Here is a 21,057-nt window from a genome sequence, read left to right as displayed (position 1 = left end):
GGAAAAAATCATGATATTATATTTTCGCCATATGTTTACTAAATGTTTCATGACGTCACCCAAGGTTACATTTTCATGCTGATTCCGTTGCCCCACACAATGTAAAACATTACATTATTCCATTTACTGACTGGTCCTTCATAAAGTTTATTTAAGGGCTAAAATTTCCTGTATCACGACACACATCAATTCTGTAATTTGAAACAACTAAATGTTTCATTTTAGCCACCAATATCTTCCTCATTTTTGTTTTCTGTAGCTCTTCTCTCTCTATCCCTGTGAGATCTTTTAGATGTGAAAAACACTGCACAGAGTAACAGTACAGAATTTAAAACAGCTGAAAGAACCAATTAAATTTCCATTACAGGTACCCGTATTGCTCTTTCTCTCCCTTAATCTGAGTGATATATTTAGGAGGGCGAACTGCACATGCAGATAAGGCGATGGGTCACACAGGTCTCTGCCAGTCTGCTCTCATGTCAACAGCCCTTGCAGATTTATGGTCACAGTCCTGGTAATCAAAAAGCAGGAGGCTGAGCCTGGCAGACCAAGCCAGCATAAAAGCTCTTAGGCCAAAAGAGCATGTAATTTCCTCTATACAACAGACGCTAATGATTCTCTTTGCCTGCTCCACACGCATGATGTAACCAATAACTCCTGCAGTAAGAGACATGCGGCGGGGTGGCATGACACTCTGTGTGTTGTTTGCTCTCAATATGATGTTTATTCAGGAAGATAAATTGATCCATAAACCATGTATTTCAAAGGAATAGCTAACTTAAATTAAAATTGTCATTACGCACCATATCGATTCAAACTTTAGAAGGTGTGGAATATTGTGCCGTCATATGAAGTAGTTTTATTTATAGTTTCTATTTATTTTTCATGTTTTCGAAAGAAGTCTCTTATGCTAAAAAAATATAAAAAATACAGCAAAAACAGTAATATTGTGAAATATTATTATAATTTAAAATAACTCTTTTCTATTTTAATATATTTTAAAATGTAACTTATTCCTGTGACAGCAAAACAGAATTTTCAGTTATCTTCATGATACTTCAAAAATCATTCTAATGTATCACTAGAATAAACTACATTTGAAAATATGTTATAGTAAAAACTGTTCAGTAACTGTAACAATATTTCACAATATTACTGTTAGTAAAAGAGTATAAGAGTTATCTTGCTAAATTTAAGGGCTCATTTACACGAAAACAATATACTAAAAATAAAATTGTTTTTCCTTTGTGTTTTTCATGTACAACTTTGTCAAACGGATCCGCGAAAAAAACAACTAAAACGCTGTATTATGCTGCCAAGCCAGTAGTTGGTGATGTCACTTTGTAAAGAAAAACTACACACCTATAGACTGAACATGTAATACACATGCGCATGACGTCACCATTTTTGTAGTTTACACTGAGACGGTATTGTTTTCAAAAGTTTGCGTTTTCAGGGCCCCAAAACACCGTTGTCATGTAAATGAACAGCCAAAACGCATAAAAAGTTCCGTTTTTAATTGAAAATGGTGTCGTATAAACAGCCCCTAAGAAACTCAAAAACACTTGACCAGTAGTGTATTTATTTATATTATTATATTATATTATATTCATTAAACTGACAGTTTCATGTGTCGTCACATGACACTGTCAGTGTATGAAAAGAGAAAATTTCTGTTTTGTGTTTTGTGGAAAAAAATAAATACAGGTTTAAAATGACAGTCTAAGATGCCAAATATATTTTTGGGGAAAACCATCCCTTTAATGCATGCAGAGAATAATAATGTTTCACTCCTAGGAGTTTAGCTTTAAACGCTGGAGGCAATTTCGACTGCTGTGCTTTGTTTCTTGTTAAACTGTTGTGTGATTGAAAACCAAAGTGTTGCAAAACATGGCACCTATCTCCTGTGGTCCCGATTCTTGTTTTTTCTTTCTCCCCCACCTTCTCTCTCTCTCTCTCTCTCTCTCTCTCTCCCTCTCATTAAAACTGTAACCAAGCTGCTCCCCTGGGAGTGGTTTAAAAATAACACAAACGGCGCTAGCATCACACATCAACTAGCCACTACTCCTTTTAACAAGGTTTGTTGCAGGTTTTCTCTCTCTGCTATTTGTATCAACTCTCTTTTAAGCCCAGTTGCAATAACTAGTTTTGCAGTGTGGAGTTTTCCTTTTTAAAGGAAGCTAAAATAAATAAAAAATGTTTTGTTTATTTCATCTCAGACTAAAAGTTGAGACCATGTCTGTGACGGACAAGAGCTCAAGGCTAACCGGGAATCACTAATCATATAGAAAACATATTACAATACAACTGGATGAAATGTACTAAAGGTTAATGTGAATCTTCTTAATCAGTACATGAATTTTAGCATTGCAAAATATGTAACATTGCCTCTCTTCAAAATCATAATTGTTCTGTGGACACAGGGTATGAATATGGATAAAGAGGCTAATTTGCATAATGAGACTAATCTAAAATCAATTAGTAAATACATCTGGAATTTTGCTGCAATTTAATTAGCACTGTAATGTAAGAAAACACATTAGAACATCCAGCAAATGTAATCATTAGTTGGTGCATTACGCATTGATTTTTCTTAGCAGATGATATCTCACTAAAGCGATGTTATAATACCGTGCAGCAATCATACTGGTCAGGCATCTGAGAACAAAAAGAACTGAACTTTTAATAATCCCAGCAAATGGGAATTATTTAAAAGATTATGCATAAGGCAGCACATTTCTTTTCTGGAATGTTTCTTCACTTTCTGTCTTTTCAGCTGTCAGCACCGTGTGTACAGATGGTCGAGATCTTCAGTGTTGTATAAAGCTATAATAGCTGTATTTTATTCTGTGCACTACCGTCCATAAGTCTGGGGTGAGTATGATTTTTAACACTTTTGAAATAACACTTTTTTCAGCAAGGAAACATTAATTTGATCAAAAGTGACAGTAAAGACATTTATAATGTTACAAAATATTTCCAATTCAAATTAATGTTTTTTTCCACATTGATAAGGATCATGTGACACTGAAGACTGGAGTAATGATGCTGAAAATTCAGCTTTGCATCACAGGAATAAATTAAATTTGAAACATTTTAAATTAGAAAACATATTAATATTTACTGCATTACTTTAAATATTGTACTGTATTTACTATATGTATTTTTTTTTAAATGTATACTGTATTTTTTTCTTAAATAAATGCAGTCTTGGTGAGCATAAGAGACTTCCAAAAAAATGTAAAACATCTTATTAAACTCAAACATTTTAACAATTTTGTTCTTGTTAAAAACAGAACAGAGTCTGAGAATCATATTCACATGAATGATTTAACATGATATGATATGAAGCAGATTACACTCACCATCCTTATCAGCTCTCCGGAAAATCTGAAATGATACACATACACACACAGAAATACAGTATATTAATACAAATTATTAATAATTTTAATTCATGTAATCATTGTAATTCACCTAAACATTTAAATTATTTAGCCAAAAACTTGATCAACCGCTAATCAAAGTTTCTTAAGCTCCTCTAAAACTAATCTTAAATGTACATACAGCAACATAAATATTTTAAGATAGTGACTGCAGAGACTAGAAAAAAGATGGATAAAAGTAATTAAAAAGTGTCTCTCTGTAGGGTTCAATGTCATTCAACCTACTCAGAAAAGAAGGGGGTGGTTCTATAGTTAGGCTGTTTGCATTGCAATTGCATGATACCTCAGCCCTTAACATAGTGCTGAGGGTGAGCGATATACAGGTAGACACGATTAACCGGTAGAAATTTGTCAACCTGTAGAGATTTTGGACTATGATCTCTATCACGGTTACGCTCACGTGACGTTGCTGTGATACACACGTTTTACGAAAGCTTATCATTCATTTGCATGAATTTTTAAGCATTGCGGTTAAAAAACAAGTGATTTTAAAAAGTTGAAGTGACAATGAAAGACAACTTATTTCGCTATATGCGCATGTTGTCTGAGAGACTGTTTCTCAGCGCTGTCTGAGAGACGTGCGCACATAAAGCTGCTGCTCATAGAGCGTGTGAGTACTGAACCAAGTGCTTTTTTCCACCTAATTGGGTTTGAACGGTTAAATTCACATACTTATGTTTCAAAGTGACCGTCTTTGCAAGTAAACACAGTCATTTACATATGTCTTAAGTGAACGTGAGAAAGAAAACGCACAAGTATATTGGATCCGTGCAGTCGGTCTTAAGGTGACAGCATCCAAATATACCTGCAGTCGTCTGCCATTAATGTTGATCAAACAAAAAAAGAAAAAAATCTCTCAGTGCTCTTGACTGTATCACTTTTGTACGGAAGAGGATTAGGGCCAAGCAATAATAAAAATTGAAACCATCTCGAGATTAAAGTTGTTAAATTTAGAGAAAAAACTCATTAAATTTAGAGAAAAAAGTTGAAATAAAATGTTGAGAATAAACTCATTAAATTACGAGAAAAAAGTCGTTAAATTACGAGAATAAACTCGTTAAATTATGAAAAAATGTCATTAAATTTCTAGAAAAAAGTTGAGATAAAATGTTGAGAATAAAGTAATTAAATTACGATGAAAAAGTCATTAAATTACAAGAATAAACTCGTTAAATTATGAGAAAAATGTCATTAAATTTCGAGAAAAAAGTCGAGATAAAATGTTGACAATAAAGTAATTAAATTACGAGAAAAAAGTAATTAAATTACGAGAATAAACTTGTTAAATTACGAGAAAAATGTCATTAAATTTCGAAAAAAAGTCGAGATAAAATGTTGACAATAAACTCATAATTTAATGAGTTTATTCTCAACATTTTATCTCAACATTTTTCTCTAAATTTAACAAGTTTTTTCTCGTAATTTAACAAGTTTATTCTCGTAATTTAACGACTTTTTTCTCGTAATTTAATGACTTTATTCTCAACCTTTTATCTAGACTTTTTTCTGGAAATTTAACACGTTTTTTCTCGTAATTTAATTACTTTATTCTCAACATTTTATATCGACTTTTTTCTCAAAATTTAACACGTTTTTTCTCATAATTTAACAAGTTTATTCTCGTAATTTAATGACTTTTTTCTCGTAATTTAATGACTTTATTCTCAACCTTTTATCTAGACTTTTTTCTCTAAATTTAAGAAGTTTTTCTCATAATTTATAGAGTTTATTATGGTAATTTAATGACTTTTTTCTCGTAATTTAATGACTTTATTCTCAACATTTTATCTCAACTTTTTTCTGTAAATTTAACGATTTTTTTCTCGTAATTTAATGACTTTATTCTCAACATTTTATCTCGACTTTTTTCTCTAAATTTAACAACTTTAATCTCAAGATAGTTTTTTTTTTTTTTTACTATTGCTTGGCCCTAATCCTCTTCCGTACTTTTGTAACTTGAATAAGAATAAATGTATATTTAATTTACACAGTGAGGATTATGCAGTGTTTTTAATGCATTCATGATTATACAATTTGTGTAGTATTTCTTATTTCTAGTGCTAGTTTTTCAGGTAGGTCTATTTCATTTGTGTCTTCGTTTTATTGTAGTTTGTTTTACTATATGCTAGAAATAAGTTTCTTTGTCCTTTATCACTGTTTACTTGTCTTCAGTTTTTTACTAGTATTAGTTTTTGTGATATTGAACATGGTGATAACTAAAATTTTGATATCATAAAAACCTTATTTAAAGGGGTCCTTGATTATGATTAAAAAAATTTAAATTTAGTTAGTATGTAATGCTGTTTGAGCATAAACAGCATCTGCAAAGTTCAATGAAAAGGGAGATATTTTCTTTTACAGAAATCGATTTTTAAGGTTTGAACAATGCAAGCCTGAACACCGTTACTGACAATCGTCATTTTGACTGCGTGAGATTCTCCAGCTTTGTTGTTGTTGAGTATCCAAAGCACAAGATGTTAAAGCTCTTCTGGAAAGGGGGCCAGGAGCAGCAGCTCATTTGCATTTAAAGGGACACTCACAAAAACGACATGTTTTTTGCTCACTCCTAAAAAAATAGGGCCAAATTTGACAAGCTATAATAAATTATCTGTTGGGTATTTTGAGCTGAAACCTCACAGACACATTCAGGGGACACCAGAGACTTATAAAAGGGGCATTATAGGGCATTATATCATGATACATATCTTTATCGTGAAATAAAATTACTCATATTGTGATATAAGATTTTGGTCATATCGCCCACACCTACATGGTGCAATGAATCCTTCCATTGCATTTAGAAAACCACCAGCACAAATGACATTATAACCTTTAAGTTTCTTTTATTTTTAATCAAGACTAAGCAAGTTTGTATATTGCCGATGTGTTTGGTTGAACTTGTATCTGTATCTGTAAGAGCAACCTGATCACATTTGTCCAGTCAGATGTGAAATGGACCACTTAAGACACTCTTGTAACAGAGGAAAATCACAAGTCAATAGAATGTGCTGGGAAGTGTTACTCACTACGGGCTAATTTTACAGCAGTCGATACATTCAGCCTTCACCCTTTCTCATTTTCTAAATAAATAAATGCAGTGAAGCGTGAATTCGTTGTGATCAGATTTGGATGTCCATGTTAAATGTAATGGCTGCACTAGCTAGCATGGAGGTGCATGTTTATGATTGGACAAGCATGTTTTTGTCTCAGAAGGAGCATGTGCCGAACATCCAATAATTGAAACACGTATTGACAGTGCACAATTTGATCTGCTTCAATAGAGTGATCACCTTCTGTTGACGGGCTAAATCACTTCTCAATTGGATGAGCCAGCTGCTTCATTCATTCCTGACAGCTAACAGCATTACACCTGTCAGGATACTTCACCATCACAGAACAAACTCAAAAGCAACACAGAAGCGATAAATGAGGACAACCACTGAAACATCTGCAGTAGAACAAGAACTATGGAGTTTTTTCATTCTTTTGAATTAGAAGCATATTTCTTGGCCATTAAAAGGGGAGAGTGATTGTAGGAACAGCGACATTAGCCATGTTCGATCAATACTGTAATGTACTTTACAAAGCGCTCGAGAGGCACTATTGGTATTTAATCTTCCTAGCCATTTTATATCTTAAAGCAAAAGTGACTGCAGCATTAATCGCTAGTAGTGGTTCTCAACTGGTAGGTCATGACCCAAAAATAGGTTGCCGCATATGTGTTCTGATTTTGTGGACTGCGAATAAAAAAAAAAAGTTAAATGCTAATAACAAAACTAAACATACGTTTGTACACATGTTTTTACATTATACTTATATTTTAAAAATACATGCATGTAATTACATCTATAATTACACCCTTCCTTTACCTTTTAACCCACCCTTAAACCTAACTATACCACCAAACCTGTGCCTAATTCATCCTCAATAGCAGCAAAAGTGTTTTGCAAAACAATATGAACACAATAAGAACATTGTACTTATTTTTTTATGTAAGTACATAGTAGTTAAGGGCACTTAATTAACTGTTTTAGAATAAAGGGGATGCACTAAAGGTATGAGGTTGTTAAATACCATTTGTACGGTCTGACAATACGAAGTCACTTAATGTAGGTGACCCAGTTTGTTGTACCTCAGAAGATATATCTCTGTATGACAAGAAAAGGGGACAGCTACAAAAAAAAAAACACTGAAACACTGAACTACAAAGCTACAATTTGGTAAAAGAGAGCTACACTCACAGTGAGAGAAACTAAATTAATAGTAAAGTACATATTCATACAGCTATTCATGGTTAATATGTATTTGTATACAAAAAAAAATACAGCTACAAAACAATGAACAACTAGAGAGTGTAAACCAAACTACCGTCTAATTATCCAGCAGAACAATAATCAAATCAAATACTGCAACTGGACCAAATCCAGACAACGCATAAAAAATAAGGCACTATTTTACGTCAGTGACGCTTGTTTCCAAGTTCCTCTTTGGCCCATGGACGCTAAAAGACCCTTACTAACACTGATTCTTTGTGCTGACAAAAGGAGATAAAATAATGAGTGAAAGAGAATGAGGTATTAGGCAAAGATTCATAAAGAGTGCTTGAATGGAGAGTGTGTGAGTCAATGAATGGAATTGTATAATATGTGGACTCACACTTAGACTTGCTAAGTCAGTTAGATTGATTCTCTGTGCTTTGGCTCAAATCCAATTCCCTGAACAAATGCCAAGTATATTTGTTTTTTAAAGTTCAAGTCAATAGTGCGATGAAGTCTTTAGTAAATGTCATGTGTGCAGTTACCATTTGATCATCTATCTGTTCTCACACATGTACATTAAAGTCACCATGAAATCAAACTTGACAATTCCTGTTTTTTTATGGAATTTTGCTGTATTTATTATAAGTTAGATATCCGTGCAGATCAGTATTTTGTCTGTGTAATACAGACAAAATAATCATATTGCGATTTTTTTTTTTTAATGAATATTGCAATTGACCGTTAGCAAAGACTTGCCCCCCTTAGTTACTGTTGCTTTTTCCGACAAGCCATAGCGCTGTCACACAACACGCAGTGAAAAATACATCGCGGAGCAAAGAGGACACTGACAACACGTCAACAGATAAGACAGAGCAGGTTACTTGTGATATTAAACAAAGTCCCAGCTTTCAACCTGTGTAAGTTTTTTAAGAAATTCGAACAATAAAAACCGTTTTGTGGCTCTTTAATGTGTCGTGACAGATCACTGTAGCGCCTCAGCTCAAGCAGCTCGTGAACCGATTATCTCTTCTTACCAGTTAATTCATAGCATCAAATAAACATCAATGAACATCAGGAGGAATGTTGTTTCAAGCGCGAAAAGACGTCAGTACACACCATTTTTCAAGTACAAGTCCACTGAGATTAATCTTCTAACTCCTGACTGCTTTGTCAGACAAAATGGCGGATTTGGCGTTATGATTTGTTAGATCGCGTGTCAATCAAACTCTCGGTGAAGGGTCAATTGCGATTTTATTTGCGATTTTGGCTACTGCTTTTGCTTTTTCAAATATGCTACTTTCTAAATGTATTCAGTGCACAAAAACTGCATAACAAAACATTTCACAATTTAAAAACATAGTATTAACAGCTTGATAAACTGAGATGGCAATTGTTTGTTTAGTCTTCGGAAGCTGTCTTAACTGACGATGTACGCAGGCACCATGTCTTTGCAGGTCAGTGGTCGGCAATCCAAAATGTTCAAAGAGCCATATTGGACCAAAAATACAAAAAACAAATCTGTCGGAGCCGCAAAAAAAATTAAAAGCCTTATATAAGCCTTATATGAAGGCAACACAGTCTGTAAGTATATTAGCTATATCAAAATGACTAAGTAGCTAGGCTACAAATACATAATGAGGTATTCCTGAGGTATATATTTAAAAACTGCTGAAAGCTACAGAAAAAAATAAGCGAATGGATCGGTGCAATTCACAGAAACAGCTGGACTCCAGCAGAGAAACATGTATTTGCATTTATCATTTTGTGTCAAATTGTTGTTGAGGTAAAATCACTCCATATATATTGTATTGTTATATATTATGTTGACAAATCATCAATTAAATATTTTCCATCTTATATTCGGCATAATTGTGTGTTTTAAAAAAAAAAATGACAAAAACTATACTATAAAACTATGTTTTAGGGCTGGACAATATGACGATATAACAATGATATAAGTAAATACGCGGATTTAAACCTACCATTATATAAAATATGCACAGGCAGATTTGCTTTATCTATTTCCCCCGGTGTCAAATCAGGCACATATAAATGTCATGAAACACGACTCCTGGCTGCATGTCAATATCCATGGAATAGGTTTATTTGACAAGTTGTAAGAAACACTTTCGAGTCCAACATTTAGTGTAATTCGTTTGTTTAACTCGCGTTTTCTCAGTTTCCACTATTAAATCCAGTCACGCAGCAGGTTCTTTTGCCACTCAGTCCAGCTGAGGAGTGCGCTTTCGGCGGGAAAGTGACGTCGATGCATACCCTCGCGCCGCGCTGAAACGTGTGTCGCAAGCTATGACGCAAATCTTCGTTGACAGTAATGTTGAAATTTAATATTATACACATTTTTACAGCATTGGAAAATGTTAAGAATGTTTGTGTCATGTTTGTCCTCCTACAGAAACCATATGAAAACAAAAAATGTTTTTCCATTTTCATACATTTTTGAAAAAGCTCCAGCGAGCCACTAGGGGAGCGCTAGAGCCGCACCTCCGTGTTAGGTAATCGCGTCTGTAATTTCTTTGTGCCATTTTGATCCTTTCTTATAAGCTGTGATGCTTGCAAATGCTTGAACAGTCTGTTCAGGCTGGCTTTGAGGTGTGCTTTTGTTAGTTTCGATGGACTTTGTCGACATGCATTGATCATACAGTTTTTTATGGCGCTGTTTTAAGTGCTGGAACAGGTTTGTTGCATTGCCCCGTTTTGTTGCAATAATCTCACAGGTCTTGCAAACTACCTTGCTCTCTGACACATCCTCTCTCCTGAATCCAAAATACTCCAAAATATTCTGAATTAAAATATAAATAAATTAATAAATAAAATTGCAGTCTTATGCGATTTAGAAATCGCATGTGCTCAAATCGCAATTGTTTTGCGATTGCGAATAATTGCACAGCCCTAATCAGTATTTTTTAAATTAATGTGCCCTGGTCATCTTTAATCAAAATAACCCGTCCCTCTTTCAGCGACATCTCTTCTATGATGACGTGCTTACTGGCACGAGGGCGGGGCAACCTGTCATTCACGTGACATCACAGCATTAGCAAACCACAACCATCCAATCAATTCCCCGACGGACAAAATCTGACATTTTTTCTTGTTTGAGAAGCCATTTCATTCGGATATACGTCACAATAGGGAAGAAAAGACTTGCGCAACTTCCGTTTCATGTCGACTTTAATCCTCGCTTTTAAAGCATAAACGAGAGCGCTACTGTAATTTAGTGCACAGCATTCAACCCCAGTGGAAAAGAAGTATTCAAAAAACATTAAATTCACTTAATTACTCCCTCAAGCCAGATGAGGTCTGGGACCTGAGACATGAAATACTGTGAAACACACTTAGCCTTCTTTATGACAGCTGGTTAGTGCTCCACTTAGTTTTCACTGTCTGGTTTGGGGAAGCCGTGCTGAGAGAATTCAACACACCCTGAATCCATAACTTGTCTAGCCGGTGAATCGAAAGCTTTCTGAAATGGAAACAATGGTCTTTACAATTGCATGCTGCTTTTGACACTTTAAAAATGAAAAGTAACGATGAATGACGCTTTGTTGTTCACCGATGCAGTGTTAAGGCTCGGCCAGGCTGATCCTGGAACAGAGGTGGCAGCAGATATGTCATTCGGTAGAAATAGATTGAGTTAAGTAATGGAATTCTCTCACAAAGCATAGGGGGAAATCAATTCCCCTGCAAGCACCTGCGGTCCATACCGAAGTCTCCACAAAAAATCATGTACAAGCGCTCACTACCAATAAAAGACAAATTATCTACAGCACCTCATTATCTGCTTAACCCCTCCCTTATTCATTTCCACTACCTTCACTATTGTATTTATACTAGGGTGCATTTGGTGCCTCTGGTCTTTTTCTAAGGTTCTTAATTAGTTTTTGTCCCCTCTACTTTTTAGTCTGGTTACCTGAGACTGTATCTAGGTCTGGGACTGAACTACTTATCACTCTCTTAAATGTTTTAACTTCTCCCCCTAAAAGCAATGTAGAAATCCCAAGAGGTATGACCATCAGATACACGTAATTATCCAGCAGCAATGAACAATACTGAGGCAATACTTTGACCTACTAAATCAATACTGCTGAGACCTTGCCACAGCAGCCAACCACATAGCATAACTGCCGGGCTCACAGGAAAAGCGCAATAAATTATTTAGATTCGGGTATGCGTCTCTGAGATACGGTCTTAAAATCAGAGCAAAAACTGTTGTAACCTCGAGATGCTGAAAGGTACGGCTCGATGTATCACTGCTGTTTTGTAGTAGAGAATCTAATGTATGTTCAGATTATTTTACAATTAGGTGGTAGTTTCATTGCACGTACTAAAAGCTCAACAGTATTTCGTTACAACTGTCTGTGGATGCGCGTGCACATGCAAGCGTCACAGAGGGATACAGGAGGACTGTCACACCCTGAAGAGGTTTATTTTGCAATAATGACCATCTGACAGTAAATTATCTGATTTATTACATGGCTACTTAGCAAATAAATAACTACTCGTCTTGTATATAAAATACTGATTGATTGAGAAACTTGTTTCATTCTACTAGTAAAATATATTAGCTTCCGCTAAGAAAAATAGTCCATTGTATAGGCCTATTAACGCTGCAACAATTACATTATAAATTTGAGTATTATAAATTAAATTGCTGTAAATTAAACTTTTAGATCTTAGATAGAACTGGAACTTATTTTTTAAGCTATCTCTCATCCAGTTCTTAGAATTTATTTTCGGTTCATTGTTCTTTCAACCGATGTTTTTGTTTTCTTGCTTAAAGACTCTTGAGCTTCTATCAAATGTTTTATGCTCACAATTTAGGCCTATACTAAAATTACAAAAAGACATTTTTATCGTAGTAAGTTACCATTTTAGTCGCAAGATGGCGACAGGCGCGTACATTTGTAAAGAGTTAGTGCGCGGAGTGATACGAGAGAGTAGCGTCGGTATTTTTGCCATCGTGAACGCGAAATATTATTTAGGTTATTATATATAACTACTATTATTATTAGATTGTTATTTATTATTATTAGAAATATTATTTAGGTTATTACATATCACTATTATTATTTTTGGATTGTTATTTATTATTATTAGTAATATTATTTAGGTTATTATATATAACTATTATTAGATTGTTATTTATTAATATTATTAGAAATATTATTTAGATTGTTCGCGATTAACCAATCAAAGATTTAGTTGCCTGCTCGAGAAAACCGTGTAATAATCTAAAATCTTACTTAACATTGACATGCAAAGTGTCAACTTCATAACTGTTCTGCAAAATGGGTGGACTAGATAAAAAAATTAAATAGATTCAAATTCATAAAGTGTAGCCTTGATTTGCTGTAATTGCTTGAGTATCAAAGGTTGGCAGGATTTTTTTTTTTTTTTAACTAACTACGCTCAAAACTCTTCAGAGAATGTTTATTAAATTAATTATAGCGACTGAATAAAGTTGAATAAAGTCGCCTGCATTTCGTATTTCTTTATACATACAACAATAATAAAATATCAAACACTTACGTCCAAAATGACAGAGATACCCTTTCGGGGCTCCGGTGCAAAGAACTGCTCCTGAGCCACCGCCGCCTCCTCCTTCACATATTCCCGAGTAGAGATGCTTTTATTGTCGCTCATCTTGGTGACTATCCAGCGGACGAGCCCGTCTATTCCACCGGGCTGAGAACCGCTGTTTCCGGACTGTGCAGCCGTCGCTATCTCGCTGTCCTGAGCCCCGGGTTTGGGCTGGTCTTTGCTGTCCTGTGCCCGGAGTTTGGCTTGTTCTTTGTGGAGCAGTTTGTGGACGCCGTCCCTGCAGTAGCGCGCTGCTTGTTCACACATCCTTTTGCCGCGGAGCGTTCATGCTGCGCGCTATGGGGGCGATCCCTCCCTCCTCTCTGACATCAGCAGCAGCACACATCCCAAAACTCACCCCTCCTGTCACACCTAATTGGAGCAGTTCAATAAGTGCCATCCATTTAGTCCAGATGCAGAAGAATGAACGAGAAAAAGCTTTATTTGCACTTTAGAGAGTATACTATTACAAAGGGAATGGATTGTAATGACCATTGATCCCAGACAACTTTTGAATAAACTATGGTAATGATGTCCATTTTTGGCTTTTACTTAGTTCACTGCAGTAACTCTCAGTTTTAAATCTTTAAAATTTGTGGAAACACATGATCTGTAGTTTACTTTCTCCTCTACATAACTGTATAGCATCTACTTAAAAAGACACAATAACAGTTACACACTCTAAAAATACTGGGTTAAAAACAACCCAAGTTGGGCTGAAAATAGACAAATCCAGCGATTGGGTTAAATGTTTGCCCAATGTGCTGGACAGTTTTATTTAACTCAATTAATGTTTAAAATTACTATATGGCTGGCTTAAAATGAACCCAAAATATGTTGGAAATTAACATTTATTAATAAGTTAAATAAATAATAATTAAACAATAAACATTTATTAAATTGCTTATGAATAAATGTTCATCTTTTGATTATTGTTGCCTCTAGTGATTATGTGTCTGATTTTTAATTTTAATTTTGGGTTAATTTTAAACCAGCCATATAGTAATTTTTAAACAAAAGTTGAGATAAATAAAACTGCCCAGCAGGTTGGGCAAACATTTAACCCATTCGCTGGGTTAAACAACCCAAATTGGGTTGAAAATGGACAACCCCAGCGATTAAACTAGCATTTTAGCGTTTAAAGGGTTAGTTCACCCAAAAATGAAAATTCTGTCATTCTTTACTCACCCTCATGTCGTTCCACACCCGTCAGAACTTCGTTCATCTTCGAAGCACAAATTAAGATATTTTTGATAAAATCTGATGGCTTAGTGAGGCCTCCATTGACAGCAAGATAATTAACACTTTCAGTGCCCAGAAAGGTACTAAAGACGTATTTAAAACAGTTTATGTGACTAAAGTGGTTCAACCTTAATGTTATGAAGCGATGAGAATACTTTTTCTTGTGCACAAAAAACTAAACAAAATACCGACTTTATTTAACAATATCTAGTGATGGGCGATTCTAAAACACTACTTCATGAAGCTTCGAAGCTTTACGAATCTTTTGTTTCGAATCAGTGGTTCAGATTGCCAAAATCACGTGATTTCAGTAAACAAGGCTTTGTTACATCTTAAGTGTTTCAAAATTTCAATAGTTCACGTGACTTTGGCAGTTTGATATGAGCTCAGAACCACTGATTCGAAACAAAAGATTCATAAAGCTTCATGAAGCAGCGTTTTGAAATCGCTCATCACAAGATACTGTTGAATAAAGTCGTTATTTAGTTATTTTTGGCGCACAAAAAGTATTCTCGTGGCTATATAATATTAAGGTTGAACCACTGTAGTCACATGAACTATTTTAAATACGTCTTTAGTAGCTTTCTGGGCACTGAAAGTGTTAATTATCTTGCTATCAATGGAGGCCTCACTGAGCCATTGGATTTCATCAAAAATATCTTAATTTGTGTTAAAAGGTCTTACGGGTGTGGAACGACATGAGGGTGAGTAATTAATGACAGTAATTTCATTTTTGGGTAAACTAACCCTTTACGTTAAGAGTTAAAATAATAATAGCTTGATAAAACATCTGATCTTACCTTTTAATATTCATGTCTAATTGGGCTCAACTGATGAAATATTTTAATTTTTCAAAGAAAAATTCTCAGATGCCATTGCTTTGGCTCTGAGGGCCAAATATCCTAATCTTTGACTATTTAGGATTTTTTTTTTTTTTTTAAATAAAAAAATAGTCTGGACCTCCACTGGGAAGGAGAAATAGAGACCGGACCAACATTTTGTTTTTACTTCTTTGGAGGAGTTCAAGCCGTAATTGGGTAGTTCTGACCTCCCCAAACCCACCCATGTTGTTATTATGGCACATTTATACAGGGCAGCTGTTGATGTCTGTTGTTTAACCAACATCCTAAATTTGCATCACTTGGTCAAAAAATAAACCAAACAAACAAAAAACAGCAGCTTGCAATTTTTGGGGTGGGTACTCCTTAGAAAATCCCTCATTACCTTACTGTCTCTATAATGGTCTGAAATGACCTTTGTGAGTTGAAAGACTTTTGAAAGCCTCCCCGGTCCTGCCCTTTACAAGGGGTGATTAAGTCATTCCAACTAAAAGGGCCTTTATTTAATTGGCACCAAGTACAACCCCCCTGCAGTTTGCGTTCCTATAGTGAGGCATTTAGCCAAACAGATAAAAAAAAAAGTGATTGGATGCATCACTTTAATGTAGGGCAACTCACAGCAACCTGTTACTCCTTCTTCACCGCAGAGGGTGCTCAGATAATTACAACAAGCAGTAATCCCTTGTCTTTGGACATGCTCAGATCAACACCCCTTGCAGCCAGTTTGTGTGTGCCGGTGACAGGCCTCTCTTTTCCACGCGTAAACAAACTCAGTGGTATATCGTGGCACGTGCAGGGAGCAAAATGAAACTGGTGAATGGTTATTCTGCCTCCTTTTCAGTTTGAGGCTGACAAGCCAGATGCAGAGACACTGGAGATGTGTCTTTCACCTGAGATTGGACACACTGAGGCAGACTGCCATTCTGACTATTTCAAACTCGAAGATAATACACGTGTACATTTATATATTTATTAGACTGTATATATGTCTCCGCTAGCAGTTGTTAGATGTACATTGTTAAGGTGAATATACAAATATTTTAAAATAAGATAAATAAATAAAAATAAGATAAATAAAACAATAATAAAGGAAGCAAACAATTAAAAATATAATAAAATATCCGAATATTTTTAGTAATTTTATAATAATATTAATAAATATTTTTATGGTATAAATTATATTTTTTATTTTACAAAATTGCAATATATACTATAAAGTTTAATATATATATATATATATATATACACACACATACTATTATAGTTTTTATTAATATTTTGAATTAGCTTTTAGTGTAATGTTTTTAGATTTCATTTTAATTTTAGTTTAAGTTTGTTATGACCTTTTGGCAAATTTTAAACGTCTTTTTAAAAATATTTCTGTTTAATTTAATTTTAATTCAGTTTTAGTTATTTTAGTACTTCAACCTTGAACATTTCTTATTTTTATTTTTATTTTATCATGAACCTACAGGGAATATACCTCCCATCATGCCTCAGTAGATAGGACATGTTAAAGGTGATGTAAGAGCAACAAGTGCACCTCCTGGTGGACTAAAGAGGAGCACCCAGAAGCTAAGGCGGTTAACTTGATACTTGACTGGTGTAATTCAAACAGCAAACCTGAGTGCTACAGAAATGTTTATTTTTCTGTTCATTTTGAGTCTTTACAATAAATTTGTGTTTTGTTTAAAACAATATATTTCTTCAAACCAGAAGATGGACTAAAAAATAAATAAAATATGCTTTATGTAAAAACAACAAATTAAGAGTAGAACTGCCTATTAAACTTACTGTATTTTTCAATCCATTTTTAACCATTACCATGAATCATTTTATGCAAAGAATAGCATGGCTCTTTCTTCATAATGTTTTTTTCTCTGAAGGAAGCTCTGGACAGTAACCTTTCAAGTAGTAAACCCAGAAGATGCCCTGTCCATGGCCCTCCATACGTGGGCAAGAAATTGTCAGCTTTCCGTGACAAGGGCCTCTGGAGCCTGTAGGAGGGCCGTCAAATGTAACCTGTATGTGCTGAGTTTTTTGAGGTGAAATAGTCTCTGCACCCTTGACAGTGAAGGCAGGGTTGTCTACCTGAAAGGAGAAGGTGGTGGTCTGTTGAAAGACATTCTTAAAGAAAATAGAGACACTGGAACCTAAGCTGATGGTGAGGGGACCCTGAGGTTTAGGTGGGGTGCAGGTGCCATACAGAGGGAAGACATACTCCCCTCCAAAGTCTGAGGAGATGGTAAGCTTGCTTTGGATGTCTTCCACCTGGCAAGGTTCAAAATGGACCACCACACTGACATCTGTGCCAGTTTGGTTCCCCGCTGCTACTTTAATGTTCTTTTCCACAGTGAAGTTCAGGTTGTCCGTCTAAATCAGTAACAAGATTTGAGAGGATTGATTATTGCACAGATATTAGAATTTATGCTGCTAATGTTGTTCCAAACCTGTATGAATTTCTTTCTTCTCCTGAACACAGAAGAAGATATTTTGAAGAACAGTTGATGGACCCCATTGACTTCAATTGACTAACTATGGAGGACAATGGGGTCCATCAACAGTTTTGGTTACTGACATTCTTCAAAATATCTTCTTTTGTGTTCAGCAGAAGAAAGAAATTCATTCAGGTTTGGATCAACTTGATGGTGAGTAAATGATGACAGAATTTTCATTTTTGGGTCTCCTACCTTGCAAATATATTCGGTCTTGACACGAGAGAAGTTGGTGAACTTAGCTGTGACACTGTGTTTGCTGCCAAGTGGTGCTCTGAAATATAAAGGCTTCTCAAGGGGTGCAGGCAGGGCCTTCAGCTGAAGCTCATAAAAGAAGTGTCCGAGTTCAGCAGCGTACAACACCAGCCGGGCTGTGGACTCTCCCTCACACAGAGGTTGATATTCAAATGTCAATGTAACCTAAGAAATAAAACACAAAAAACAAGATTCTTAAAAAAACAGCCATAAAATACAAGAGTCAGCACAACAGTTGTTGTTGTTGTTGTTGGCATTGAATATTTATTTCATTTAAATTTTTTAATGATTTTTCAAATGGCCCATGACTGTGATAGTCCACCCAAAATTTTTAAGGTACTATGGCCATAAATTAATGTTGTGGGAACAAATTTTTTATTTGGTAATCCATTTTTCCCACGTGTAGGGCTCTGTTAAAAAGACAGCAAAAACTGAATAGAAGCTCTGAAATTTATTATTTTACAACTCAGTATTAAAGGGATAGTTCACCCAAAAATGAAAATTTGATGTTTATCTGCTTACCCCCAGGGCATCCAAGATGTAGGTGACTTTTTTTCTTCAGTCGAACGCAAATTATGATTTTTAACTGCAACCGTTGCCATCTGTCAGTCAAATAATAGCAGTGGATGGGAACTTCAACTATAACAGTAAATAAAACTTGCTTAGACAAATCAAAATTAAAACCTGCGGCTCGTGACGACACATTAATGTCCTAAGACACGAAACGATCGGTTTGTGCGAGAAACCGAACAGTATTTATATAATTTTTACCTCTAATACACCACTATGTCCAACTTCGTTCAGCTTCCTGTTAGTGAGGTCAAAAAACGCGTTCTGTTGACGGAAGTGATGTCTCGTCCATATACTTTAATGAGCGCGAGACATCACTTCCGTTGTCAGAGCGCGATCCGACCTCACTAGCCGGAAGCTGAACGAAGTTGGACATAGTGGTGTATTAGAGGTAAAAAATGATATAAATACTGTTCGGTTTCTCACACAAACCGATCGTTTTGTGTCTTAGGACATCAATGTGTCGTCACGAGCCACAGGTTTTAATTTTGATTTGTATATGGAAGTTTTTTCGACTCTTATTGTTCAAGTTCCCAATCACTGCTATTATTTGACTGACAGACGGCAGCGGTTGCAGTTAAAAATCATAATTTGCGTTCGACTGAAGAAAAAAAGTCATCTACATCTTGGATGCCCTGGGGGTAAGCAGATAAACATCAAATTTTCATTTTTGGGTGAACTATCCCTTTAACTTAGTGTTTTTGAAAGCATACCTACCTTAGACTGAGCAGGCACAAGAAACTGTGGCGGAAAACTGATGTCCGAATTCTGGCACTCTGCAGAGAATGACACGTCCACAAGAAGAGGGTTCTCCACCTCCACGAACCCAGAGGTCATCTGCCTCACCCGAGTTGCCATTTCTATAGTGTCAATCAGTCCTGGAGCTGTCGCTTTAAAGTTGAGATTGTAGAACAGAAACTCACCCGTTGCCTCATTCTTGAATGTCACCTGTGTAAGTGAGAAATATGATATTTCTTGGGCTATAAATCTTATTTATAAGCAAAGTAGTCTGTATTAGCATTATTATTGGTGTATGATGGCACTTGCTTTAGCATTGTACTGGCCCTCTTTATAAGTGAAGAAGGAGAGTTTGTAGTTCTTTGTATCCAGGGCAGGCACATCAATGTATTCCAGGCCCTTCAGGGAAACAATGCCGTCTGAACGATCTGGTTTAATGAGCTCCATCACAGCACGGAACCTGCACAGAAGAATATAAAACACACAGTGATCAAACATTAATTATACAATGAAGCTTAGAAGTGGAATAGAATTTGCACCTGTAGCTTTAGAATTTACAGTCAATTAAAGGTTTTATGATCATTACAAAGCATATCCCAAGAGACACTGTATTGTGTGGCTATTTTATGGGTACTTTCAGGATTAACAATGTTTATGCATGTCCAATGAGCATATGTTTGTGTAATGCATCCACAGTAAGACAAGAAAAGTTTAGGATATTATGGAATTTTGCTTGTTGCAACAAATATAATTTCTGTAGGGTAATTCTAGCATCTTTCTGTTCATTTGGAAGTCTTTGCAATAAACACGTATTTAATTAATTGAAAAATAGGAAAATTATAGAATTATATGAAAACGATATAAATAAATGACTTATTAATTATTGTGAAATACTGCATTGTGATGTATAACTTGCATCTATATGTTTTGGTGTGGATGATGTACCTCTGATGTCTGGGCAGCCAGTTGTGGACAGGTACTGTCTGTGTGTGCTGGGTTTTGCATTTGATCTCTTCGGTTATTGTGCCTTCAGCCTTTGGTGGCTCAGCTGTGCCTTGCAATATGTACAGTATTCCACTGCCATCAGGAAAGGAGAAGAACACAGAGCCCTGCACCAGAGACAGATGTCAAGCAGTGACTTTTTTAACTGGGTATGCTGTCATGTCAAAACTATGCCCGATTCAGATATGTACGGTGGATTTGTTTATTAGCTAAATGCTTGCGTTCACTCTACACAGAGTGTTAGATAATCAGTTGCTCACTCTCTTGACACATAGCAACACAGTAAGAAGTATTTCTAATATGTTGGATCTTTTATTGAAAGTAGCCTATGTTTACCTGTTGAGACATACCTTCATAATCAGCTGTAAGAGCTGTGATTGGGTTGTTTGGGTCGGACTCAACGCATAAAAGGTCATTTGCAAAATATGCCGTATTTTTGTGATTCTGTTTCATAAAATATACGTCACAACTAGAGTTGTCAAAAGTACCGACTTTGGTACCAAGTTGGTACTGAAATTTTAAAAATGTGACGCTTTGAGCGCTGTTGAGTGGATTCATATACACCTCTGACTGGCCATTGTGTCGACACGCTCATCAGATACGTCTGTGATTG

General features: G+C 35.5%; 2 protein-coding genes across 2 annotated transcripts in view; both read right to left on the bottom strand.

Annotated features, from left to right (window-relative positions):
• Positions 1–13,570, bottom strand: part of necab2 (N-terminal EF-hand calcium binding protein 2) — a 140,736-nt gene extending 127,166 nt beyond the window's left edge. The window contains exons 1-2 of the mRNA XM_067389316.1: positions 13,253–13,570; positions 3,366–3,390 (exon numbers count right to left, since the gene is read on the bottom strand). Of these exons, the coding sequence (XP_067245417.1) occupies positions 3,366–3,390; positions 13,253–13,570 (343 nt within the window). The remainder of the gene's footprint in view (positions 1–3,365; positions 3,391–13,252) is intronic.
• Positions 13,571–17,055: 3,485 nt separating this feature from the next.
• hydin (HYDIN axonemal central pair apparatus protein) overlaps positions 17,056–21,057 on the bottom strand; it is a 73,794-nt gene continuing 69,792 nt past the window's right edge. Inside the window, exons 77-81 of the mRNA XM_067389397.1 lie at positions 20,388–20,551; positions 19,752–19,902; positions 19,422–19,652; positions 18,075–18,299; positions 17,056–17,757 (exon numbers count right to left, since the gene is read on the bottom strand). Coding sequence (XP_067245498.1) covers positions 17,248–17,757; positions 18,075–18,299; positions 19,422–19,652; positions 19,752–19,902; positions 20,388–20,551 — 1,281 coding nt within the window. The 3' untranslated portion in view covers positions 17,056–17,247. The remainder of the gene's footprint in view (positions 17,758–18,074; positions 18,300–19,421; positions 19,653–19,751; positions 19,903–20,387; positions 20,552–21,057) is intronic.

Source organism: Chanodichthys erythropterus, chromosome 7 (genome assembly GCF_024489055.1).
Source record: "Chanodichthys erythropterus isolate Z2021 chromosome 7, ASM2448905v1, whole genome shotgun sequence".
Classification (NCBI taxonomy): Eukaryota; Metazoa; Chordata; class Actinopteri; order Cypriniformes; family Xenocyprididae; genus Chanodichthys; species Chanodichthys erythropterus.
The sequence above is the reverse complement of the archived record's forward strand: the minus strand, read 5'-3'. Positions and strand labels throughout refer to the sequence as shown.